Raw genomic sequence first — 27,046 nt, 5'->3', positions numbered from 1 at the left:
ACCTCGTCTGTGCGGCATCCTTCAGTCACGTACCTCGTCTGTGCGGCATCCTTTAGTCACGTACCTCGTCTGTGCGGCATCCTTCAGTCATGTACCTCGTCAGTGCGGCATCCTTCAGTCACGTACCTCGTCTGTGCGACATCCTTCAGTCACGTACCTCGTCTGTGCGGCATCCTTCAGTCACGTACCTCGTCTGTGCAGCATCCTTCAGTCACGTACCTCGTCTGTGCAGCATCCTTCAGTCATGTACCTCATCTGTGCGGCATCCTTCAGTCACGTACCTCGTCTGTGCAGCATCCTTCAGTCATGCAGCTCGTCTGTGCGGCATCCTTCAGTCACGTACCTCGTCTGTGCGGCATCCTTCAGTCATGCAGCTCGTCTGTGCAGCATCCTTCAGTCACGTACCTCGTCTGTGCGGCATCCTTCAGTCATGTACCTCATCTGTGCAGCATCCTTCAGTCACGTACCTCGTCTGTGCGGCATCCTTCAGTCACGTACCTCGTCTGTGCAGCATCCTTCAGTCATGTACCTCATCTGTGCGGCATCCTTCAGTCATGCAGCTCGTCTGTGCGGTATCCTTCAGTCACGTACCTCGTCAGTGCGACATCCTTCAGTCATGCAGCTCGTCTGTGCGGCATCCTTCAGTCACGTACCTCGTCTGTGCGGCATCCTTCAGTCATGCAGCTCGTCTGTGCAGCATCCTTCAGTCACGTACCTCGTCTGTGCGGCATCCTTCAGTCATGTACCTCATCTGTGCAGCATCCTTCAGTCACGTACCTCGTCTGTGCGGCATCCTTCAGTCACGTACCTCGTCTGTGCAGCATCCTTCAGTCATGTACCTCATCTGTGCGGCATCCTTCAGTCATGCAGCTCGTCTGTGCGGTATCCTTCAGTCACGTACCTCGTCAGTGCGACATCCTTCAGTCGCGCAGCTCGTCTGTGCGACATCCTTCAGTCACGCACATGAGCCCAGTACCTCCACGTGGTGGGCTATACTACACAAGATGTGATTTTAATGTCTGCTATGATGCAAAACAAACATTTTTATGTATTTTTTGGGTCAACATTAATTCATCTAAATATTTTCAGGAGGTTTGGTATGTGTGTATAATCTGAGGCATACTATGATGTGTCATGTTTAATCCATTAAAGGGATTTTCCAGATCTATCATCTTGATGTCACGGGTGTGTCACGTGTGACAGTCATGTGGTTTCTGGCCATAGAAGGTCACAGCGTTTGGCTGCGCAGAATGCTCCCTGACTTTCCATTGTTCCTGCTGTCAGTATTCATTGGTATAGGTTGTTATCCTGCTGGACTCATCTCTCTCCCTTCTGGACCCAGCAGGAGCTCGCTTTCCATCCACCAGCTTTTGATTTTCAGTATTCCCTTGGTGCTTCCCTTGGTGCGAACCAATCACCAGTATTTATTTCATATATAACCTAAAGCCAGTGTTATACTGGCGCTATCAGGCCGATTCTATACATACCTTTAGTGGTCAGCTCGGATGTATAGGTTTTGAAATCCAAGAAAGTAAAGTTTATGAAATCGCCAGCTTCTTGAGTGACAGCAGCTGAGGATCAGATAATATCTGGGGGGTATTCAGAGTTATCCCCTCCCCCTGTTAGAATTAGCATAAGTATTATAAAATCGATTTAACTTTTCAGGACCTATGTGAGGTCATACCCATGTGACCAGAAGGGGCGGGGCCTCAGCCAACAGAAAAATGTTGCTTCCTGTATCAGCTTTGTTGAGGGGATAAGTATGAATCCTAGTGATTGGTTCCCTAGATATACCCCTTCCTTTCTTGGACTGTTGCTGGTGATATTTCTTAGTTCCTTCAAGTCGAGGTTGCAAGCAGGTGGCTTGTACTCCTCTGTGGTATCGTTGCTGTAACTTTGCTGAACTTCTACTTGAGTCATCTAATGATAAGTCGCTCATGCTTTCCCCCCCCCCGTGTGTCCTCCTTGTGTCGTCTATGGTGTTTAGTGGGGTTGACAAAGAGCTCATCCCGCCTGTTTCCTATTTAGGTCCCAGGGTCAGGTATCCGACTTGGCGCATGGGTGAGGAACCTATCTAGAGTGTTGAGGGACCCTTGGGACCAGCAGTAGGTTTGGTCAGGGGTCACCATCTTCCCTCTCCCTAAATGCAGGGTTTCCCTTCCCTTTCGCCGTGCGCTTGCTATTTCCCTGTACCTAGCGTGACACTTGACCCTTCTTTAGGATCAGTCATCAATATCAAATTGGGGCGTCCCATATCAAGCACCCCCAAATTTCCCAAATTCAAATCCCAAGGGCGGTGCACGTGGTGTTTACCACGTGCACCGCCCAGGAGTGACATGTACTGCCATATGTGCAGCTGAGGAACAGAATGGCGAATGAGCATCAATTTCGTCTCCTGATGAACCCCAGCATATAAGTGGGGGGAAATGTGTCAAGTTTGCGATTTCTTCCATTTATTATAAGGACTGTGTAGAGCCTGGGTGTTACTATGCACCAATGAATCTTCGAACTAATCTCCCGTAACACTCCAACACGTAAACTCTGGACCTCCCAAAATCTCCTCTTCTCATTACTTATTCGCTCCATCCAAGTGCCTCCAAGACTTCTCCTGAGCATCCCCTGTCCTCTTGAATTCGCTGCCTCCTCACATCAGATTATCTGCTACACTTGCAAGCTTGAAACGGAACTTGAAAACTCATCTGTTCAGAAATGCCTATAGTCTCCCATGACCCCACTGCCTCACCACCGCTGGAGCTGCCTCACCACCAGTGCTGCCTTCTCACCACCACCAAAGCAGCCGCCTTACCACCGCTCCACCTACTGTCTCCTCCCCAATATCCTATAGAATGTAAGCCCGCAAGGGCAGGGTCCTCTTCCCTCTGTACCAGTCTATCTATTGTCGCGGGCGGGGACGCCGCTGCGCTCGCTAACGCTCGGGTCCGGCGCTGCTGCGATGGCTGCTCGGTGGCTCGAGCGGTGGGCCGGATTTGGGGGCTCGAGCGGCGCTCCTCGCCCGTGAGTGAAAGGGGGGTAGTTTGGTTTGGGGATTTGGTCCGTGACGCCACCCACGGGTTGTGTTGAGGTTGGGCACCACTCTTGCTGGTGACGGGGATCCCGGGAGCGATGGTAGGGAGCAGCTGAGATGTTGTTTTCCCCCCTCCGTGGGTAGGGGTTGGTGGTCCCGGGACCCGGCGAGGTGACGGGGAGGCAGGGTTGGCAAGGTGCAGGGTCGCCTAGACTGCGCAGCGTGGTGCCGGACGGCACGGTTGTACTCACTCAGCCACAAATGTACACAAAGTCTCTGGTAAACCAAACGGCTGGATGGACGGGTTCCGCAGCCGGCTGCTGTGACTTCTCCCGGACGGTTGGTGGTGGCTGCCTTTCCCTGCACCTTTGTGTATGTTCGGTCCCGATGGATTCCCACCCGTAACCCGCTCCCCAGTGTGTATATATGCCGGAGGAGCCTTTTTGCCCGCAGGCTCTGGCCCTTGGAACTCTAGCTGTGGCGGTAGCTGTATTTCCTTTTGCTAGTCGGACGGTTGCCTTTAATCGGGTCTTGGCTGTTAGGAAACCCCTGTGGTTCCGGTCACAGACGGATTTGACCTCTAATGGCGACTCCAAGCCTGGTCGGGGTCCGTAGGCCCTGCCTGTGTGTGCTGGCTTCACTTCGCTCCCCGGTTCGGTACCGGCGGGCCACCGCCCGTCCCCGGTCCTACGGTTCCGCATTGATCTGCCTCTCCTGCAGACGGCCACCACCGTCTGCCAACCTTGCTCTTAGTGCCCGGGCCACACACCCGGACACGGTCAGTTTACTCCTCACTTCTCACTCCTTCACCTTCCTAACTGAACTGCCTTCCTTTTCCCGCCTCCAGGACTGTGAACTCCTCAGTGGGTGGGGCCAACCGCCTGCCTCCACCCCACCTGGTGTGGACATCAGCCCCTGGAGGGAGGCAACAAGGATTTTGTGTCTGGCTGATGTGCCTGTCTCAGGGTGGGGGTGTGTGTTGTAGTACCTGTGACGACCTGGCTAGTTCAGGGCGCCACACTATTGTAACTTGTACATGTATATTGTATGTAACCCCTTCTCATGTACAGCACCATGGAATCAATGGTGCTCTATAAATATACAATAATAAATAATAATAACTACCTGTTACATCACTGCAGGATAGACGTGAACCTTAACCTTTTCAGTATTAGATGGGATTAAATTTGCTCCAACTCAGGGTAAACGATGAGCGGGCACTAAAGCGGATCTGTGATCAACAATACGCTGTGAATTTCTGATCCCAGATCTCCCAAGATCGCATCAGGCAGTGACACACTCGCGACAGTCCCACTGCAAAAGTTAAAATTGTAAAAAAAATATTCGGCAAAGAAGTTAAGGTCTCAACGCATTGGCACCGTCACAGAGGAGCATAATCCTCAACTTTTAAAGACAGGAAGAGGGACATATTGCGACACTTACACAGCAGTTTGTCCCTTTATTGTGCCCCTTAATGTTTTTCATTCATGATACCTCTTTCATAGACCCTATAAAGTATGAAGCCGCCCAAACTTCCCCCATATAGTATGAAACTTCCACACCACCCTGCCCATACACGAACAGTATGATTTATCTGCAGTCCCCCAACACAGTATGATGTCCCCGCAGTTACTCCATGCAAAATATGATGCTACCATTCCCCACCCATATTTTGACGTCCTTCCCCCAGAGAATGAAGGCCCCCACAGCCCCTCCACATAGTATGATGTAACACAAAGAGCCCATCACACACAGTATCATGCCCCACAGCCATGTATTGACTGACAGTAAGGTATACTCACCCAGCCATGTTCCCCCGATATGCTTCTCTGATCTGTGCAACCTGTGTACTGAGGCTCCACGCAGCAGGCACGATTTAGTGACATCATTGCGCCTGCTGCTCTGCCACTCAAATGCACAGGCTGCAATGGTGGAAGAAGTCAGCAGACGTGAGGAAATGGATGCAGTGCAGCCCAGCTCTAGTGGCCGATATTAGAAGAGCCTCTGACTTGCCAATCTATGTTGTAAAAAATTATCACACAAACTGCAGTCAGTGGAATAGCTTTGCTTGTTTTTGCTAAAATGAAGATAATTATATAAATGAACTGCATACCAGGAAGCAGTATGGTATCACGATGAATACCTTCATGCACCATGACGCAGGGGCGGACATATCATTGGAGCAACCTGACATTGGGGGCCCATTTCTACCTCCAAAGAAGGTGGAAATGTGCATTATGATGAGCTATTGGACCCAAAAGGCCCCTATATTTTTCTTTCCTTTATTTTTCTTTCTTTTCTATCTGTGTCCGCCAGTGCCATGACGTACATGTGCAGCAGAGTCTCAGGCGCAGCCATAGAGAGATACCACTGACAGCGATATTTAAATGGCTTGGTTGCTGCTGCACGCATGTCCACAGAGTGACGATGATGGGCTACCATGGAATCAAGATGCCTACTGAATTTGCCGATTACTGCCATCTTGGATCTTTTATGATCATAGGTTCAAGTCCTAAACCTTGACTAAAACATTAACTAAAAATGAATAAATAAATCTAAGAAAAAAACATAATAGTTGGGATCAAGTTCCTTTTCCCCAAAATATCAGAGTTGCCGTTTTGTACCCCTCAAAAGATGCAATAAAGAGAGATTAAAACGCTGTATACCCAAAAATAATATCACAAATTCTCCTTTATTTAAAAAGAAAAAATAAAAAAAAAATGTTATATATATATATATATATATATATATATATAAATGTGTATGTATGTATATATATACAAAATGTATATTTATATTTGTACACATATATATATAGCATATACATAATATATATATATATATATATATATATATATATATATATATATATATATATATATATATATGTGTGTGTGTATCTGTACAGATATATAATATATACTGTATATCATCAGTTCTATTTTTTTTTTAATTGAATAACTTTATTACTCCGATACAGAGACAAGTGGCCGTGCTGGAGGAACTACTTCCGGCGCTTAGACATGACGTCGTGCGTATCAGTGTTTTCTCACTGAGGCTTATCAAGATGACGTCATCGTAGCGCTACACTGCCGCCGGTAACCGGTGTGTGAAGGGATTTTGGCTGCAGAGCAGCGGAACCGGACTGTAATGAGGTGGGGATTCAGTGTTGCTGTGTGGGCGGGAGATACAAGCCGCAGTGTGAACGCTCAGGGCGACATGTTAGGACGGAGTATGGATACTATGTGCAGTGGACTCTTCATCTTTGCGGAAGGATTTATTGCAGGTCTGGTATACATAGTTTGGTCGTGCTCTGTGCTCAGGTGTTCTGAGCGCTGTTATTTTAAATAAAGTTTATTGAAAGGTTTGAGCTACCTGTGTACCCATGGTAACCCAGTTACAAGGTGATTGTTTTATCTTTTTTTTTTTACCGCTTCAAAGAGAAATAACTTTATTGTTGTTTATGCAATTTGACAGGATTTTATCACCATGACTATGATGTTATTTTGTGTGCAACCTAAATGTCCAAGATGGGAACATCCCTTTAACCCCATCCCCCACCGCCATTTTTTTCTTTTCTTCCAAGATGCATACATCCTGTCCACTTCCAACCCTGAGAGCTTGTATTTTGTGGGACGAGCTGCAGCTTTCACACTTCCGTCTTTTAGCATCAGTCACAATCCGTCGTTTTAATTTGCAGGATTCAGTTTTTCCCATAGACTTGTATTAAGGAAGGATTGTGACTGATGGCCCTGCGTTGCATCTGTCCTGGGACGGATCAGTCGTGAAATGACTGATCGTCGGGCGGAAGCAACGCAGAATGTAACATTTTTTGTGTGCGGTGTCCATCATGTGTTATAATGGAAGCCTATGGGCGCCGGAATCAATAGACGGATTTTTGTGACTGATCCGTTTTTTAGCAATCGAGTATGCGCAGATGTGTAAATTCCTTTCTGGTTACAAAATCTCTCCACTCATCACTAGTTACTAGAACAGAGCACCCGAGCATGGTAGTGCCCACTCATCACTAGTTACGAGTACTGAGCACCCGAGCATGGTAGTGCCCACTCATCACTAGTTACTAGAACAGAGCACCCGAGCATGGTAGTGCCCACTCATCACTAGTTACTAGAACAGAGCACCCGAGCATGGTAGTGCCCACTCATCACTAGTTACAAGTACTGAGCACCCGAGCATGGTAGTGCCCGCTCATCACTAGTTACGAGTACTGAGCACCTGAGCATGGTAGTGCTCGCTCATCACTAGTTACGAGTACTGAGCACCTGAGCATGGTAGTGCCCGCTCATCACTAGTTACAAGTACTGAGCACCCGAGCATGGTAGTGCCCGCTCATCACTAGTTACGAGTACTGAGCACCTGAGCATGGTAGTGCTCGCTCATCACTAGTTACGAGTACTGAGCACCTGAGCATGGTAGTGCTCACTCATCACTAGTTACGAGTACTGAGCACCCGAGCATGGTAGTGCTCGCTCATCACTAGTTACGAGTACTGAGCACCTGAGCATGGTAGTGCCCACTAATCACTAGTTACAAGTACTGAGCACCTGAGCATGGTAGTGCCCACTCATCACTAGTTACGAGTACTGAGCACCTGAGCATGGTAGAGCTCGCTCATCACTGGTTACGAGTACTGAGCACCTGAGCATGGTAGTGCTCGCTCATCACTAGTTACGAGTACTGAGCACCTGAGCATGGTAGTGCCTGCTCATCACTAGTTACGAGTACCGAGCACCCGAGCATGGTAGTGCTCGCTCATCACTAGTTACCAGTACTGAGCACCCGAGCATGGTAGTGCCCGCTGATCACTAGTTACTAGAACAGAGAACCCGAGGATGGTAGTGCTCGCTCATCACTAGTTACGGGTACTGAGCACTCGAGCATGGTAGTGCCCGTTCATCACTAGTTATAATATAGTCAGATAGGGATAATTTTGGAAAAGATAAGTATTTTTATGTAAACAATGTAAAGAAAATTTGAGGTCATTTTTTGTAGTTGATGATCCTTTTATTCAATGCTGGCTGTGATAGATGTTGGGACACACAGAGCGACCTAGCTTGTTGTGTGTGTGGCCGACCCATACTCATTTAGGAATATTGTTCAACTTTTTAGAGACATTGAATGTCTGTGCTGACCCGTGCACATCACCACAGATACCTGCAGTGGGCTATGCGAGCTTCGGCCTGGTCTGGACAGCCAGGTGCGAGTGGGGTAGAGATGGCACCAGGATGTACTTATTGGAGATGAAAGCGGGACTTGTACAATAAACCCACATGCCTAATATTGTGCTACTAATCAACTACTTGTTGGTACAAACTAAAAAAATATATATATTCAGGCATTTTTCCGATATATTTAACCGCCTAAGTTACGTCACAGGATTAAAGCTCCAGGAGAGTCTGACAGCCGGGGACCATAGGGAGAAAAAAAGGAGCTCTTAACCATTTTTGTCTTCTTTATCACCAACTACATGGCGTAACCATGTAGTGTACAGAAGCACTGACACTTTCAATACTTCTGTAAGACCTTGTCAATCACAGGCTCTCTTGGTGTCTTCCCTGCCTATGCAGAGCCTAGGCAACCAGCTCTGCCATCTGAATGGGCCACATTCCCCTGTAACTTGGGCTCCTATAGATGCCCTGGTTACAGTGGGATAAAAATGCACAATTGAGAAAAAAATAAAAATAAGAGAAGAAAAAAAGTATCCAGTCGGTTTGGGGTTAACATGTGATTTTCTGTTCCAGATGACAGCTATGCCCCAGTGCATCGTCTCCGGCTGCTCAGCTCTTACAAGAAACGAGGAGAAGATCATCCTATGTCTATTTCTATGCGACCCGATGAAAACTAAGTGCTGCCTCTCACCGATATTGAAAGTTTTGGAAAGAAAATTTTGTAAGGGAAGAAGACGGACAGATTTGGCATTTGCTCGCAGCACTTCTCACCAGACTTACACAGAAAAGTAGAAAAAGAAAATTCTAAAAGACTATAACACAACATGTACCGCCCAGCTCAGGACGGTGAAAGCTAGCGCTGATAGATATGTGGTCATGAAGGATGTCCATACTAATACCACAATGGACACAACTGATCCGATAAGAAAACAACATGTACACGTAGGTACTAAACCTACCGAGAAGTGCTAGGCCACGGGTAGATAGAAACTGTCACATGACGTATCGGTGGAGACTCTGATTTCGGCAATCTGTCACCTTTGTGTATTTGTGAACCCATTTTAGAGAATGTCCATCCTAAACTTTGCATTCAGCCATCAGGGAGTCCGGTGTGAAGGCAGGAGTCCTTGATATTAAAGGTGTTGTCCTTACTGTTGCATTGATGGCCTATCCTTAGGCGGGCTTTACATGTTGCGACACCGGTAACGATATATCGTCGGGGTCACGTCGTTAGTGACGCACATCCGACGCCGGTACCGACATCGCAGCGTGTAAACCCTAGGAGCAACGATCACCGATCGCAAAAACATCAAAAATCGTTGATCGGTGACTCGTCGCTCCTTTTCATAATATCGCTGCTGCTGCCGGTACAATGTTGTTCATTGTTCCTGCGGCAGCACACATCGCTACGTGTGACACCGCAGGAACGACAAACATCTCCTTACCTGCCTCCACCGACAATGCGGAAGGAAGGAGGTGGGCGGGATCTTATGTCCCGCTCATCTCCGCCCCTCCTCTTCTATTGGCCAGCGCTTAGTGACGTCGCTATGACGCTGAACGCAGCTCCCCATTGAAGGAGATACTGTTCGGCGGCCAGAGCGCCGACGCCGACCAGGTATGTGCATGTGATGCTGCTGTAGCGATAATGTTCGCTACGGCAGCGATCACACAATATCTTACACCCGACGGGGGCGGGTGCTATCGCGCTCGACATCGCTAGCAATTGCTAGCGATGTCGCAGCCAGTAAAGCCCGACTTAGGGGTACTTTGCACGTTGCGACATCGCTACTGCGATCTCGTGGGGGTCAAATCGAAAGTGACGCACATCCGGCGCCGGTAACGACGTCGCAACGTGTAAAGCCTAGATGCACCGATAAACGATCACAAAAGCGTCGTAAATCGGTGATCTGTGTAGTGTCGGTTATTTCCATAATTTCGCTGCAGCGACAGGTACGATGTTGTTCCTCGTTCCTGCGGCAGCACACATCGCTGTGTATGAAGCCGCAGGAGCGAGGAACATCTCCTTACCTGCCTCCACCGGCTATGCGGAAGGAAGGAGGTGGACGAGATGTTTACGTCCTGCTCATCTCTGCCCCTCCGCTTCTATTGGCCGCCTGTCGTGTGACGTCGCTGTGACGCCACACGACCCGCCCCCTTAGGAAGGAGGCGGGTCTCCGGCCAGAGCGATGTTGCAGGGCAGGTAAGTGCAGTGAAGCTGCTGTAGCGATAATGTTCGCTACGGCAGCGATCACACTATCGCATGTGCGACGGGGGCGGGGACTATCGCGCTCGGCATCGCTAGCAATTGCTAGTGATGTCGCAGTGTGTAAAGCCCACCTTAGAATAGATCATCAACGTCTGTCACCCCGCACCCCCGCCAATCAGCTGTTCTCTGTCCCAGCGGTGGCAGGAGGCAGCCAGAAATCCTCAGTCCGGCACTGCTCCATCTTCTGATAGTGGCCGGGTACTGCACATCCGTCTCCTATTGATTTGAATGGGGGGGGCAGGTGTGCTGTACTTTGCCGCAGCCACTATCAGAAGACGGAGAAGCACTAGAGCTGAGTATTTCCTGTTGCCGCCGCCAGGACCGAGAACAGCTGATCGGCAGGAGTGCGGGGTATCAGACCCTATCCGATCAGACATTGATGACCTATCCTAAGGATAAGCCATCAATGTAAAAGTAGTGGACAACCCTTTTAATGAACTGGCTGGTTTTCCCGCCCTCCAGCCACTGATTGACAGCTCTCTCCCTATGAATATGAATACAGTGATCTGTCAGTCATTGACTTAAAGGGTGGGGAAGACTCCGCAGCTCATGAATATTGAAGATGAGTTGTGCTGCATGTATCACTGTCAATGACGAGAACCCCCGGCGATCCCACCAGAAGTAATTTGAGGTAAATCCGGTGACGTTGGGATCTGTGATACGACGCATTTGGCACAGACTCGTGGCTTTTATTATAAATGGAGGCCATGATGGAAGAGCTTTGATGAAGTGATACAGTATTAAATCCCCTCCTTGTCTCTCGTTTTGGTCTTCCAGGTACAGGGATCACCTCGGGCTCCGCAGCTCTCAGCCGGACGATCGCCGGTTCTCACAGTGACCTCCATGGATGACAACAGGATTTATACGACTGATAAGATTTTAAGCCTCACCCTGGAGATTATGCTCCTCCTGACCGGAGAGGTGAGGAGGAAAGCGATTGCTTTGTAACGTCTTATAACTGGGATTTATCCCAAGTCCCTGGGGGGTAATTTCTAATTAATGCTCCGGCCTGGGGTCAATAAAGTGTGAGAAATCACAGGAAGGCTGAGACTTAACAGCGGTGACTAGTTTGCCCTCTTACGGCGGGCGCCCCCCTGGTCTGGATGAAACTGTTGCTTCTTGTCAGAAGGTTTGAGGACCCCCGATTTTACGGTCACTGTTTTGCTATTTTGTGCCTTTATTCACAGGATTACACGATAGTGGAGAAGACGTATATAGATCATATCCTGTCCGGAGGAAGGATCCCGGCCGAGGAAACCGTCCCGATGCCGACCACCGAGTCTGTCGGCCATCACAAGAGCGAGGAGATTCTGCAGCTCATCAAGCAGATCATCCAGCTGCTGACCGGAGAGGTGAGGGGGCGTCGCGGGGCAGGATTTACTGTCTCTACTAGTCTTACTAATTTCATTTGATAAAGGGCTTAGAATGTGTTATAAAAAAATAGAGGCGCAATCTTCACCTCCTCGTCCACCTCGGCCTCTCCTGCCGGTTATGTATTCATGCATCGGCTGCAGAATTAACCCCATTGTGATGAACGGAGTGGATTCTTTTGACCATGGATGTTTCTGCAGCTCATCTGCCACTTGTGACCCCCTTACAGATGCTTACGAGGTTACCTTATTTTATAGGGTTCATCTCAGCCATACTGATCACAGCTGTACCCTTGTATATTGCAGGTTCCTGTGCGGTGTCAGGACGTCGCTGTCTACTTCTCTATAGAAGAATGGGATTATATAGATAAAAACAAGAATCTGTACGAGAACATCGTCCTGGATGACCAGCAGCTTCCATCACAGGGTGAGGAGACGAGGCCCCTATGTAAGGCCGGAGTCACACTTGCGCGTATCTCGTGCGAGTCTCGCATCACATCTCCTGGCACGGCCGCACTCTCCTGACAGGAGTGGATCGCCTGCATGTATTTCTATGCAGCTGAGACGCTCCTGTCCAGAGAGTATCAGGCCGAGCTGGGTGATGCGATGCGAGACTCGCACGAGATACGCGCAAGTGTGACTCCGGCCTTACATTTATATGCATCCGTCTGGAGTTCAGAGGTTTGTCCCATCTGGTTTACAGCAAAATCCTACTGGTCCTTGATCTTTATTGCAGCAGATAATGGGACACATACTAGTTACATGGACCTCGGTATGGGTCTGCTTGCTGGACCTGAATTAGGGCGGCTTTGCACGTTGCGACATTGCACGTGCGATGTCGGTTGGGTCAAATCGAAAGTGACGCACATCCGGCGTCGCAGTCGATATCGCAACGTGTAAAACCTTTTTGATACGATGAACAAGCGCAAAAGCGTCGTTATCGTATCATCGCTGCAGCCTCCGACATTTCCATAATGCCGATGGTGCGACAGGTGCGATGTTGTTCCTCGTTCCTGCGGCAGCGCACATCGCTGTGTGTGAAGCCGCAGGAGCGAGGAACATCTCCTTACCTGCCGACGGCTGCAATGAGAAGGACGGAGGTGGGCGGGATGTTTACATCCTGCTCATCTCCGCCCCTCCGCTTCAATTGGCCGCCTGCCGTGTGACGTCGCTATGACGCCGCACGACCCGCCCCCCTAAGGAAGGAGGCGGGTCGCCGGCCAGAGGGACGTCGCACGGCAGGTATGTGCGTGTGAAGCTGCCGTAGCGATAATAATCGCTACGGCAGCTTTCACTAGATATCGCACGTGCGACGGGGGCGGGACTATCGCTGCAGCATCGGTAACACATTGTTACCGATGTCGCAACGTGCAAAGCCCGCCTTAGTCTTTGGAACGCTTCTGTGCACCTCCATGTAGCATGTCTCCCTTTAAAGGGGTTTTCCCTTAAGTAAAATATTAATGACTTATCCCTAGGAAAAGTTATCAATATCAGTGGGGTTCTGACACTTGATATCCCCAAAATTAAACTGTTAGCAGCTCCCATGTCCACCAGAAATATACAGTGTGATAGGATGGACCAGTACGGCTCTGTGTCGTACCACGTAGCTCAGCCCCTATTCACTTCGCTGCTCCTCTGAGTTGGCACCTCTGCCTTTTTTTATGCATTCGGTCCACAAAACCATTTGTTGATCCTTACACCAGATCTAATGTGTTTGTAGAGAATTAAAGGGTTTTTCTCAGTTTCATAGATGGATATTTTTGGATAGAGCTTGTAAATGTAACCAGTTTTGCAATTTACCGGTCATAAAAATTTGCAGCCGTTCTTGAGATATTCCGATTTTCTTTTGATTATATCTCGGTGCCTAGGAGACCGACCACCGCTGCTTATCTACTCTGTAAGAACTGCACTGAAACTAGCTGGGAGTAGGGACTATAAGCGCGCTCCAGCGATCCTGGCCGACTTCAAAACAGTGTATACAAGCTCAATAGAAAAGAGCTTGTAAGCACTGCACATTATCTGTTAACTAGCAGCAGTGGTCGATCTCCAAGGCAACGAGCTGTAAACAAAAGTGGTAATATCTCCAGAATGGCTGGCAATTTTAACCCTAGAAATCTACCATAGAAAACAAGTAACCTGGCAGGCCTGCGAGGCCCCAGGTATGCGTTCTAGGGTTAATAAGCAGTATATTGCAAAATTGTTTGTATTTACAGGCACTATCCAACAATATCCATCTATGGGGATAACCCTTTAAGTCTGAGCATTAATTCCTAGTTTGGAAATATGTTGGTTTTTTTTTTTTTTATGAGAAATTATAGGCGATGTGTTATATAATGGATATGTTTAAAATTTGCATTCTTTGGAAAAAAAAATATATTTTTATGGAACTTAAATGTATTTTATTCTGAACAGGTCAAATGTTATCGACTCCCAAATATGAAATAGATGATGACCTTATAGAAAAGCCTTCATGTGACTCGACTGCCATAACTATAAAGTCTACGACTGATGGTAGCTGTGCCTCATCTGACCTCAGTCAAAAGGAGACAATGCCGGCCGACATCGTGGACCCGGATGACCTTATTGGCCCTGCACAGGGGCCGCTGTCGTGCACAGAGGGCGGTATGTTACTTTTTATATATACGGATTGCTGCAATTCACCAAAAGAGCAAAACTAATGTAATTGCTTAAAGGGTTTGTTCGTTTTGCAGCTGTGACCACAATTTATTGGATGTAACCAGGGCTGTGGAGTCGGTAAGCCAAACCTTCGACTCCGACTCCTAAATTTCCCTTGCACCGACTCCGACTCCTACATATATTGCTTATAGTTAGGTGAAAAATGCATTGTAATACATGAACATGTGTATGTGATCATCAGACATTTAATCATTTTTATGATACAATAATCAAGATATTTGGATAGAACATAAAATATATTTATTGGATACAACTTTAGAACACAAAAAACTGTAATAAATTGTAAATATGTAACACACTATGTAATATACAGTAGATTACATAAATATCATTACATATTGTATTACCTATTTACAATTTATTACAGGTTTTTGTTCTAAAGTTGTATTCCAATAAATATATTTTATGTTCTATCTAAATATCTTGATTATTGTATCATAAAAATGATTAAATGTCTAATGTTCACATTGTACTACAATACATTTTTCACTTAAATATAAGCATTATACTAAATGTTATTATTATGTTTTTGTTCTGTTTTTTGCCACTTACATAGTGTATTACATAGTGTTTTTTTTTATATATATATATATATATATATATAACTAGTGAGTACCTAAGAGAGAAGAAAACATTTTATTTTAATTTCTGTGTGCATTAGAAATAACCGATTATCATTACTTTTGGATCGCCCCTCGTACACTCTATGTGTGTACGTACGCAGCTGTGTGTAGTCAGGAAAGAATTATGGCAGTGGCCTTGTGGTTGCCAAAACTGATGGGGGGCAAATGCAAACATGTGGTTGTTGGACGGTTCCACTCGTACCACACTTATGAAGAGGCCTGCACCCTTTTAATAAATTAATCAAAAATCACTGCAATGTGGCCATTTTCTGCTATTAGGGTGAGGCCTCAAACCCTCCTTCCAGGTTTTGTCCTGGGGTCCCATAGCTATTTGTTGTATACTCATGAACAGCCCCTCTCTAGAGTGTTCTTACTTTAACACCAGACCATTGTGTCTTCTGTGTTCTGCGGCTCTGTATCCAGTCTTCAGTCTTCTTTCAGGTAGCATGTTGTGTAGGACATATACAATGTTAGCCCCCATCACAGAGCCTGAACCCCATAATACCTGTAATGTAGCTTGGGACAGGAGCTGACATTATCACATAACAATCCATCATGGAGCCCCCTATAATTCCCATTTCTTTGTCGCTCCATTGGGAGACCCAGACAATTGGGTGTATAGCTTCTGCCTCCGGAGGCCACACAAAGTATTACACTTTTAAAAAAGTGTAACCCCTCCCCTCTGCCTATACACCCTCCCGTGGATCACGGGCTCCTCAGTTTTATGCTTTGTGTGGAAGGAGGCACACATCCACTCATAGAAAAAAAAAAAATTCTCATACATAGTATGACAGAAGAAAAGAGGTCCCCCTATGGGGTCCCCGGCATGCTCCCTTCTCACCCCACTATGTCAGCGGTGTTGTTAAGGTTGAGGTACCCATTGCGGGTACAAAGGCTGGAGCCACATGCCGTCTCCTTCACCATCCCTTATGCGGCTCTGGGAGAAGTGGGAGCCTCACCGGTCATTCACCTGCTGAGACCGTGCTCCATCCGCAGCCCCTGGTGGAACCTGCTGGACCGGAGCGTTTTCATCCCCAGGGACCGGGCCCTGCACCTTCAAGGTACTCTGTGTCCCCATGGGGGGACGGTACGGGGAGAGAGGTCGCCTCTCTCCCCAGTAGCGCCGTCCGTTGTTTTTTCATCGGACTTCCGCACCGGCCGTGCCTGCTTGTCGGGCACGGCCTTAAATTTAGTCCCCGGCTTCATCGCGGCCTAGTCGCGAAAAATCCCGCCCCCGGGCCTGCTTGTCAGGGGGAAGGGCGGTATTACCGGCAGAGGGCTGGAGCATCTTTGCATGCCTCCCCTCCCCTCTCATGGACCACTATGGGGCCTCCAGATTCCCGCCTTTTGCCGACGCCGCCCATGGCTCCACTCCCCCCTTGAGAGCTTCGGCGGCCATGTTTGGCATTCTGCCGGGGTATGCTGCAGCTGCACATCTCTACAGCTCTGGGGGACCCACGACAGGGAATCTGGAGGACACCAGCGGTTGGTAAGCCACACCGGTCAACCGGTGCTGGTTCCCCTAGGGTGCCGTGATATATATATATCTACATATATTATATATATTCGGAACGGCTGTTTAACCCTTTCCCATATACCCTCAGTGGTCGCTCTCCTAAGGGACACTTATTGCTTGCAGCATGTCGTCCACAAGGAGCAAAGCCCTTAAGACACAGGTTTTTTTCGCAGCCTGTACCTTTTGTGGGGCTATGTTGCCTGCGGGATCCACCTACCCTCACTGTGATCAATGCTCGACTCCTGCCACGCTTGCTCAGCCGGAGCCTAGGTCACTTGTGGGCCCCTCGGCTCATGTAGATCCCCCTGCTCCTCCTGAGCAGGCTGCAGGGACAGAGTCACCGTCGTTGGCCTCTTTCGCTGAGAAACTCTCTGTCACTTTCTCAGTCCATTGCACAGTCTATGGACAAATGGTCATCTAAGCTCCTTGAGGCTTTGCAGTCCAGACCGGGCTCTTCACAGGCCCCGGCCCCTGTTAGTTTGTCTCCTCCAGGGCCTTCTCGGTCCGCGCCGCAGCGCGCTCCCAGGATAGCCCCTAGGTCCCAGGCGGAGGACTCCTGCCCGGATCGCAGTCCCAGACCGGCTAAGCGGCCTCGCTGGGACTCTTCCCCGGCCTCCTCACGCTGCTCTGGATCTCAGCTTGAGGACTCTCAGGATGACGAGGCGGACGTGGGAGCTCAGGGCTCTGACCCTGACTTCGCCCTCAACCTTGATACCCCTGAGGGGGACGCCTTAGTAAATGATCTTATTTCGTCCATCAACCAGGTGTTGGATCTCTCTCCCCCGCCGCCTCCTGTAGAAGAGTCTGCTTCTCAGCAGGAGAAACACCAATTTCGATTCCCCAAACGTACGCGCAATACGTTCTTTGATCACTCTAACTTCAGGGACGCTGTCCAGAAGCCCAGAGCGGTCCCGGACAAGCGTTTTGCTAAAAGGCACTCTGACACGCGTTATCCCTTTTCACCTGAGGTCGTTAAGGGCTGGGCTCACTCACCCAAGGTGGATCCGCCAGTCTCTAGATTGGCTGCTAGGTCCGTTGTGTCTGTTGCCGATGGCTCATCCCTGAAGGATGCCACTGACAGACAGACAGAGCTCTTGGTGAAGTCTATTTATGAGGCCACGGGCGTGTCTTTTGCCCCGGCCTTTGCGGCTGTATGGGCTCTCCAAGCAATCTCAGCATGTCTGACTGAGATTAATGCTGTCACGCGGAATTCTGCTCCGCATGTGTCTTCCTTGACCTCTCAGGCATCCGCATTTTCGTCCTACGCCATGAACGCCGTCCTGGACTCTGCTAGCCGTACGGCTGTAGCATCCGCTAACTCTGTGGCAGTCCGCAGGGCCATGTGGCTGCGCGAATGGAAAGCAGACTCTGCTTCCAAAAGGTTCTTAACTGGTTTGCCTTTTTCTGGCGAACGTTTGTTTGGCGAACGGTTGGATGAGATTATTAAGGAATCCTCGGGAAAGGACTCCTCCTTACCCCAGTCCAAACCTAAGAGACCTCAGCAGAGAAAAATCCAATCGAGGTTTCGGTCCTTTTGTCCCTCCGCCAAGCCCCAATCCTCTTCGTCCAACCGGCCGGAGAAAGGCCAGAGGAACTCCTATGGGTGGCGGTCCAAGTCACGCCCCCAAAAGGCCGCAAGAGGCACTGCCTCCAAGATGGCCTCCTCATGACTCTCGGCCTCATCTAGCCACATCCTCGGTCGTGGCAGGCTCTCCCGCTTTGGCGACGCCTGGTGGCCACACGTTCAAGACCGATGGGTGAGAGACATTCTGTCTCATGGTTACAGGATAGAGTTCAGCTCTCGACCTACGGCTCGTTTTTTCAGAACCTCCCCACCCCCCGCACAGGCAGACGCACTGTTTCAGGCGGTGGACGCTCTAAAGATGGAAGGAGTTGTGATTCCCGTTCCCCTTCAGGAACGTGGTCGCGGATTTTACTCCAACTTGTTCGTGGTGCCAAAAAAGGACGGGTCTTTCCGTCCCGTTCTGGACCTCAAGCTGCTCAACAGACATGTGAGAACCAGACGGTTTCGGATGTAATCTCTACGCTCGGTCATCGCCTCGATGTCACAAGGAGACTTCCTAGCATCGATCGACATCAAGGATGCTTATCTCCATGTGCCGATCGCACCCGAACATCAACGTTTCCTGCGTTTCGCCATCGGGGACGAACACCTCCAGTTCGTCGCATTGCCCGTCGGCCTGGCGACAGCCCCACGGGTCTTCACCAAAGTCATGGCATCCGTCGTGGCGGTCCTGCACTCTCAGGGCCACTCGGTAGTCCCATACTTGGACGATCTCCTAGTCAGGGCCCCTTCTCGGGTGGCGTGTCAACGAAGTCTTACCGTCGCTCTGGCGACTCTCCAGCAGTTCGGGTGGATCATCAATTTCCCAAAATCCAAGTTGACGCCGACCCAATCACTGACTTACCTCGGGATGGAGTTTCATACCCAGCCAGCGTTAGTCAAGCTACCGCGGGACAAACAGCTTTCTCTGCAGGTGGGGGTGCAGTCACTTCTTCGGAGTCAGTCACACCCCTTAAGGCGCCTCATGCACTTCCTGGGGAAGATGGTTGCAGCTATGGAGGCAGTGCCGTTCGCGCAATTCCATCTACGGCCACTCCAATGGGACATTCTCCGCAAATGGGACAGGAGGTCGGCTTCCGTCGACAAGAACATCTCTCTTTCACTTGCAACCACAACATCACTTCAGTGGTGGCTCCTACCCACATCTCTGTCTCGGGGAAAATCCTTCCTCCCCCCAACCTGGGCCATGGTCATCACGGACGCGAGCCTGTCAGGTTGGGGAGCGGTTTTTCTCCACCACAGGGCTCAAGGAACCTGGACTCCAATAGAATCGTCCCTTCAGATCAATATTCTGGAGATAAGGGCAGTGTATCTAGCCCTATTGGCTTTCCATCGGTGGCTGGAGGGCAGGCAGATCCGAATCCAGTCGGACAACGCCACTGCCGTCGCCTACATCAACCACCAAGGCGGCACTCGCAGTCGTCAAGCCTTCCAGGAAGTCGAGCGGATTCTGCAGTGGGTGGAAGTCACAGGCTCCACCATCTCCGCAGTTCACATCCCGGGCGTGGAAAACTGGGAAGCAGATTTCTTTGTCGCTCTATTGGGAGACCCAGACAATTGGGTGTATAGGCTATGCCTCCGGAGGCCGCACAAAGTATTACACTCAAAAGTGTTAAGCCCCTCCCCTTCTGCCTATACACCGCCCGTGCTCCCACGGGCTCCTCAGTTTTCTGCTTTGTGCGAAGGAGGTCAGACACGCACAGCACAGCTCCACAGATTAGTCAGCAGCAGCTGCTGACTATGTCGGTTGGAAGAAAAGTGGGCCCATATAGGGCCCCCAGCATGCTCCCTTCTCACCCCACTCTTGTCGGCGGTGTTGTTAAGGTTGAGGTATCCATTGCGGGTACAGAGGCTGGAGCCCACATGCTGCTTTCCTTCCCCATCCCCCTCAGGGCTCTGGGTGAAGTGGGATCCTATCGGTCTCCAGGCACTGAGACCGTGCTTCATCCACAACTCCTGTGGAGCCTGCTGGATAGGAGCCGGGTACCGTTCAGGGACATGGCCCTGCTACGTGAAGGTACTCTGTATCCCTGTGGGGACCGCGCACGGCAACACCTCAGCTTTGCTGGGTGTGCTAGTGCACCGGGGACCGCGGCGCTGACCGGGGTAAAACTGTGCCATTACACACTCAGCGTCGCTGAGTGTGTTTATATGTAGGGGCTACCGCGCTAACCGCCGCTGCCATGGGAAACTGCGGCGCGGCTGGGACTTGTAGTTCGCCGGGGACTTCGGCGTCGGCCGCGCTTTTACGGCGGCCACGCTTATACTCGAGTCCCCGGCTTGCTTGCGGCCTAGTTTCCCTTTCTCCCGTCCTCAGCCCTGACAGGCAGGGGGAAGGGCGGGACGCTGCACGGAACGTGCAGCACTGAGGGCTGGAGTATGATTTCCATACTCCACCCCCCTCACTGTGCACAGTGTGAGCATCTCTGCCACGACCACGGCTCCCTCCTCTCGTCAGGACGCCGCAGCCATTCCTGTCAGCTCCTCCGACGCTGCAGAGAGGGACAGACCCTGGGAGACCCAGACACGGTCTCTGGTGGCCTCACAACCGCCTTAGGCGGCTGGTAAGCAGCACCTGTGGTGCTAGCCCCATGGTGCTGTAGTGTATTGATACATTATTTGTTTACAGTATATATTTTACACTGTATGAGCACAGTTCATTCTGGCTATATACCCTGTTGTGTTACTCAGGGAAAACAATAGCATGGCGCCCACAAAAGGCAGGGGTGCCAAAACACAGGCTTATTATGCTGCCTGCGTCGCTTGTACGACCCAGCTGCCGGCAGGTTACATTGACCCTCATTATGTGCAATGTTCGGCCCCTGTGACACTTCTTCAGCCAGGGCCTCTGCTAAGAGGGGCCCAGGGGGAGCCACCTGTTGACACTGTCCTAGTGACGGGGACGGAGTTTGCAAAACTCTCTGAGACTATGGCTAAGATACTAGAAGCCTTGCAGTCCAGGCCGGTATCTCAGCAAAGGGACTCTGTTGAATCATTGTTCCCTGGCCCCCCTCAGTTGGACCAACAATGTCCTCCCGGGGTATCTCATGGATCCCAGGCTGAGGGTTCTGACTTAGACCCCAGCCCCAGACCGACTAAGCGGGCTCGCTTAGAATTTCCCTCGACATCATATTGTTCAGGGTCTCAGCGGGGGGAATCTCTGGTTGATGATGCGGAGACAGCTGATCAGGATTCTGATCCTGAGGGCGCTCTCAATCTTAATACTCCAGACGGGGACGCCATAGTGAACGATCTTATTGCGTCCATTGATCATATGCTGGATATTTCTCCCTCAGCTCCTCCGGCGGAGGAGTCAGCTTCTCATACACCGAGTATGTTTTCTAGACCACTCTGATTTCAGAGAGACAGTCCAGAATCATCATGCTTGTCCAGATAAGCGTTTTTCTAAGCGCCCTAAGGATACACGTTATCCTTTTCCCCCTGACGTGGTTAAAGGTTGGACTCAGTGTCCCAAAGTGGATCCTCCAATCTCCAGACTGGCGGCTAGATCCATACTTGCAGTGGAAGATGGGGCCTCGCTCAAAGATGTCACTGACAAGCAGATGGAGCTCTGGTTGAAATCCATCTATGAAGCTATCGGAGCTTCTTTTGCCCCAGCATTCGCAGCCGTATGGGCGCTACAAGCTATCTCAGCAGGTCAAGCGCAAATTGAAGCAGCCACATGCACGGCCGCGCCACAAGTGGCATCCATTACCACCCAGAATTCGGCAATTGCGTCTTACGCTATTAATGCTGTCCTGGACTCTACGAGCCGTACGGCGGTCGCGGCCGCCAATTCGGTGGTACTCCGCAGGGCCTTGTGGCTACGGGAATGGAAGGCAGATTCTGCTTCCAAAAAGCGCTTAACCAGTTTGCCAATTTCTGGCGACAGGCTGTTTGGCGAGCGTCTGGATGAAATCATCAAACAATCCAAGGGAAAGGATACATCCTTACCCCAGCCCAAACAGAACATACCCCAACAGAGGAGAGAGCAGTCGAGGTTTCGGTCCTTTCAGGGCGCGGGCAGGTCCCAATTCTCCTCGTCCAAAAGGTCTCAGAAAGAACAAAGGAACTCTGATGCATGGCGGTCTAAGTCACGTCCTTAAAAGGCCACCGGAGGCGCCGCTAACAAAGCGGCTTCCTCATGACTTTCGACCTCCTCTAGTAGCATCCTCGGTCGGTGGCAGGCTCTCCCGCTTTTGCGACACCTGGCTGCCACAAATAAAAGACCGCTGGGTGAGAGACATTCTGTCTCACGGTTACAAGATAGAGTTCACCTCTCGTCCCCCGACTCGATTCTTCAGGTCATCCCCGCCTCCTTAGCGAGCCGAGGCTCTTCTGCAGGCGCTGCGCACTCTGAAGGCAGAAGGAGTGGTGATTCCGGTTCCTCTTCAGCAACAGAGCCACGGTTTTTACTCCAACTTGTTTGTGGTCCCAAAGGAGGACGGGTCTTTCCGCCCGGTCCTGGACCTGAAACTTCTCAACAAACATGTAAAAACCAGACGGTTCAGGATGGCTCCGTCATCGCCTCAATGCCCCAAGGAGATTTCCTTGCATCGATCGATATCAAAGATGCTTATCTCCACGTACCGATTGTTCCAAAGCACCAGCGCTTCTTGCGCTTCGCCATAGAAAACGAACACCTGCAATTCGTGGCACTGCCGTTCGGCCTGGCAACAGCCCCACGGGTTTTTACCAAAGGTTATGGCTACTGTAGTAGCGCTCCTACACTCGCAGGGTCACTCGGTGATCCCGTACTTGGATGCTGATCAAGGCACCCTCTCAAGAGGTATGCCAACGCAGCCGCGACGCTTCCCTGGAGACTCTCCAGGGTTTCGGGTGGATCATCAATTTTCCAAAGTCAAATCTGACACCGGCCCAATCGCTGACATATCTGGGCATGGAGTTTCATACCCTCTCAGCGATAGTGAAGCTTCCGCTGATCAAGCAGCAGTCACTACAGAAAGGGGTACAATCTCTCCTTCAAGGCCAGTCACACCCCTTGAGGCGCCTCATGCACTTCCTGGGGAAGATGGTGGCAGCAATGGAGGCAGTCCCTTTCGCGCAGTTTCACCTGCGTCCCCTTCAATGGGACATCCTACGCAAATGGGACAGGAAGCCGACGTCCCTCGACAGGACCGTCTCCCTCTCCCAGGCGACCAAAGCTTCCCTTCGGTGGTGGCTTCTTCCCACTTCATTATCGAAGGGGAAATCCTTCCTACCCCCATCCTGGGCGGTGGTCACGACAGACGCGAGTCTGTCAGGGTGGGGAGCGGTTTTTCTCCACCACAGGGCTCAGGGTACGTGGACCCAGCAAGAGTCCTCGCTTCAGATCAACGTTCTGGAAATACGGGCAGTGTATCTTGCCCAGAAAGCATTCCAGCAGTGGCTGGAGGGCAAGCAGATCCGAATTCAGTCGGACAATTCCACAGCGGTGGCATACATCAACCACCAAGGCGGCACACGCAGCCGGCAAGCCTTCCAGGAAGTCCGGCGGATTTTGATGTGGGTGGAAGCCTCGGCATCCACCATATCCGCAGTTCACATCCCAGGCGTGGAAAACTGGGAAGCAGATTATCTCAGTTGCCAGGGCATGGACGCAGGGGAATGGTCCCTTCACCCGGACGTGTTTCAGGAGATCTGTTGCTGCTGGGGGGTGCCGGACGTCGACCTCATGGCGTCCCGGCACAACAACAAGGTACCAATGTTCATGGCACGGTCTCAAGATCCCAGAGCTCTGGCGGCAGACGCCTTAGTTCAGGATTGGTCGCAGTTTCAGCTCCCTTATGTGTTTCCTCCGCTGGCACTGTTGCCCAGAGTGTTACGCAAGATCAGGACCGACTGCCGCCGCGACATCCTCGTCGCTCCAGACTGGCCAAGGAGGTCGTGGTACCCGGATCTGTGGCATCTCACGATCGGCCAACCGTGGACACTACCAGACCGAACAGACTTGCTATCTCGAGGGCCGTTTTTTCCTTCTGAATTCTGCGGCCCTCAACCTGACTGTGTGGCCATTGAGTCCTGGACCCTAGCGTCTTCAGGGTTATCTCAAGACGTCATTGCCACTATGAGACAGGCTAGGAAACCAACGTCCACCAAGATCTATCACAGGACGTGGAAAATTTTTTCTGTCATGGTGCTCTGTTCAGGGTTTTTCTCCCTGGCCATTTGCATTTCCTATTTTTCTGTCCTTCCTTCAATCTGGACTGGAAAAGGGTTTGTCGCTCGGCTCCTTTAAGGGACAAGTCTCAGCGCTCTCTGTGTTTTTCCAGAAGCGCCTAGTCAGGCTTCCACAGGTACGCACGTTCCTGCAGGGGGTTTGTCACATCGTTCCACCTTACAAGCGGCCGTTAGAACCCTGGGATCTAAACAGGGTTCTGATGGTTCTTCAGAAACCACCATTTGAGCCAATGAGAGATATTTCCCTCTCACGACTTTCGCAGAAAGTGGTTTTTTCTAGTAGCAGTCACTTCTCTTCGGAGAATGTCTGAGCTAGCAGCGTTGTCATGCAAAGCCCCTTTCCTGGTGTTTCACCAGGACAAGGTGGTTCTACGTCCGGTTCCGGATTTTCTCCCTAAAGGTGGTATCCTCCTTTCATCTCAATCAGGATATTTCCTTACCTTCTTTTTATCCTCATCCAGTTCACCAATGTGAAAAGGATTTGCACTTGTTAGATTTGGTGAGAGCTCTCAGACTCTACATTTCTCGTACGGCGCCCCTGCGCCGCTCGGATGCACTCTTTGTCCTTGTCGCTGGCCAGCGTAAAGGGTCACAGGCTTCCAAATCAACCCTGGCTCGGTGGATCAAGGAGCCAACTATCGAAGCTTACCGTTCGGCTGGGCTTCCGGTTCCCTCAGGGCTGAAGGCCCATTCTACCAGAGCCGTGGGCGCATCCTGGGCTTTGAGGCACCAGGCTACGGCTCAGCAGGTGTGTCAGGCGGCTACCTAGTCGAGCCTGCACACTTTCACGAAGCACTATCAGGTGCATACCTATGTTTCGGCGGATGCCAGCCTAGGTAGACGAGTCCTTCAGGCGGCGGTTGCCCACCTGTAGGAAAGGGCCGTTTTACGGCTCTCTTACGAGGTATTATTTTACCCACCCAGGGACTGCTTTTGGATGTCCCAATTGTCTGGGTCTCCCAATAGAGCGACAAAGAAGAAGGGAATTTTGTTTACTTACCGTAAATTCCTTTTCTTCTAGCTCTAATTGGGAGACCCAGCACCCGCCCCTGTTTTTTTGTGTACACATGTTGTTCATGTTGAATGGTTTCAGTTCTCCGATATTCCTTCGGATTGAAGTTACTTTAAACCAGTTTATAATTCTTTTTCCTCCTTCTTGCTTTTGCACCAAAACTGAGGAGCCCGTGGGAGCACGGGGGGTGTATAGGCAGAAGGGGAGGGGCTTAACACTTTTGAGTGTAATACTTTGTGCGGCCTCCGGAGGCATAGCCTATACACCCAATTGTCTGGGTCTCCCAATTAGAGCTAGAAGAAAAGGAATTTACGGTAAGTAAACAAAATTCCCTTCTTTCTCAGTCGTCAGGGCATGGACGCGGGGGAATGGTCTCTTCACCCAGACGTGTTTCGAGAGATCTGTCGCCGCTGGGGAACGCCGGACGTCGATCTCATGGCATCGAGACACAACAACAAGGTCCCGGCCTTCATGGCACGGTCTCAGGATCACAGAGCTCTGGCAGCGGACGCTCTGGTCCAGGATTGGTCGCAGTTTCGACTGCCATATGTGTTTCCCCCTCTGGCAATGCTGCCTAGAGTACTAGGCAAGATCCGGTCCGACTGCCGCCGCGCCATTCTCGTCGCTCCAGACTGGCCGAGGCGGTCGTGGTATCCGGATCTGTCTGTTGCATCTCACGGTGGGTCAACCGTGGGCGCTTCCAGACCGTCCAGACTTGCTGTCACAAGGGCCGTTTTTCCATCGGAATTCTGTGGCCCTCAACCTGACTGTGTGGCCATTGAGTCCTGGCTCCTAGCGTCTTCAGGGTTATCTCAGGATGTCATTGCCACCATGAGACAAGCCAGGAAGCCAACGTCCGCCAAAATCTATTACAGGTCTTGGCAACTTTTCTTATCCTTGTGCTCTGATAACGGTTTGTCTCCATGGCCGTTTGCTTTACCCACATTTCTTTCATTCCTACAATCTGGAATGGACAAGGGTTTGTCCCTCGGCTCTCTCAAGGGCCAAGTGTCGGCGCTCTCCGTGTTTTTTCAAAACCGTCTAGCCAGGCTTCCGCAGGTCCGCACGTTCCTGCAGGGGGTTTGCCACATGGTCCCACCTTACAAACGTCCGTTGGATCCTTGGGATCTTAATAGGGTTCTGACGGCTCTTCAAAAGCCGCCTTTTGAGCCGCTGCGGTATGTTTCTCTCTCCCGTCTTTCTCAGAAGGTGGCCTTCCTGGTGGCGGTCACATCACTTCGGAGAGTGTCTGAGCTTGCAGCGCTGTCATGCAAAGCCCCCTTCCTGGTTTTTCACCAGGATAAGGTGGTTCTGCGTCCTGTCCCGGAATTTCTTCCTAAGGTGGTATCCCCCTTTCATCTAAATCAGGATATCTCCTTGCCTTCCTTTTGCCCTAATCCAATTCACCAGTGTGAAAAGGATTTGCACTCTTTGGATCTAGTGAGAGCACTCCGGTTCTACGTGTCTCGCACGGCGCCCCTGCGCCGTTCAGACGCGCTCTTTGTCCTTGTCGCTGGCCAGCGTAAGGGCTCTCAGGCCTCCAAGTCAACCTTGGCTCGGTGGATCAAGGAACCGATTCTCGA

The 27,046-nt window shown here is 50.5% G+C and overlaps 1 protein-coding gene across 2 annotated transcripts in view; it reads left to right on the top strand.

Moving 5' to 3' along the window:
• Positions 1-6,090: 6,090 nt before the first annotated feature.
• The window catches only part of LOC142243581 (uncharacterized), a 57,549-nt gene continuing 36,593 nt past the window's right edge, over positions 6,091-27,046 (top strand). Inside the window, exons 1-6 of one of the 2 annotated variants that reach the window (XM_075315642.1) lie at positions 6,091-6,180; positions 8,788-9,156; positions 11,258-11,401; positions 11,668-11,832; positions 12,157-12,277; positions 14,263-14,472. In XM_075315642.1, coding sequence (XP_075171757.1) covers positions 9,091-9,156; positions 11,258-11,401; positions 11,668-11,832; positions 12,157-12,277; positions 14,263-14,472 — 706 coding nt within the window. In that variant the 5' untranslated portion in view covers positions 6,091-6,180; positions 8,788-9,090. Of the gene's footprint in view, positions 6,312-8,787; positions 9,157-11,257; positions 11,402-11,667; positions 11,833-12,156; positions 12,278-14,262; positions 14,473-27,046 lie in introns of both variants that reach the window. The other variant, XM_075315641.1, reaches the window with a different exon arrangement.

The sequence above is a fragment of the Anomaloglossus baeobatrachus genome, chromosome 6 (genome assembly GCF_048569485.1).
Source record: "Anomaloglossus baeobatrachus isolate aAnoBae1 chromosome 6, aAnoBae1.hap1, whole genome shotgun sequence".
Classification (NCBI taxonomy): domain Eukaryota; kingdom Metazoa; phylum Chordata; class Amphibia; order Anura; family Aromobatidae; genus Anomaloglossus; species Anomaloglossus baeobatrachus.
The sequence above is the reverse complement of the archived record's forward strand: the minus strand, read 5'-3'. Positions and strand labels throughout refer to the sequence as shown.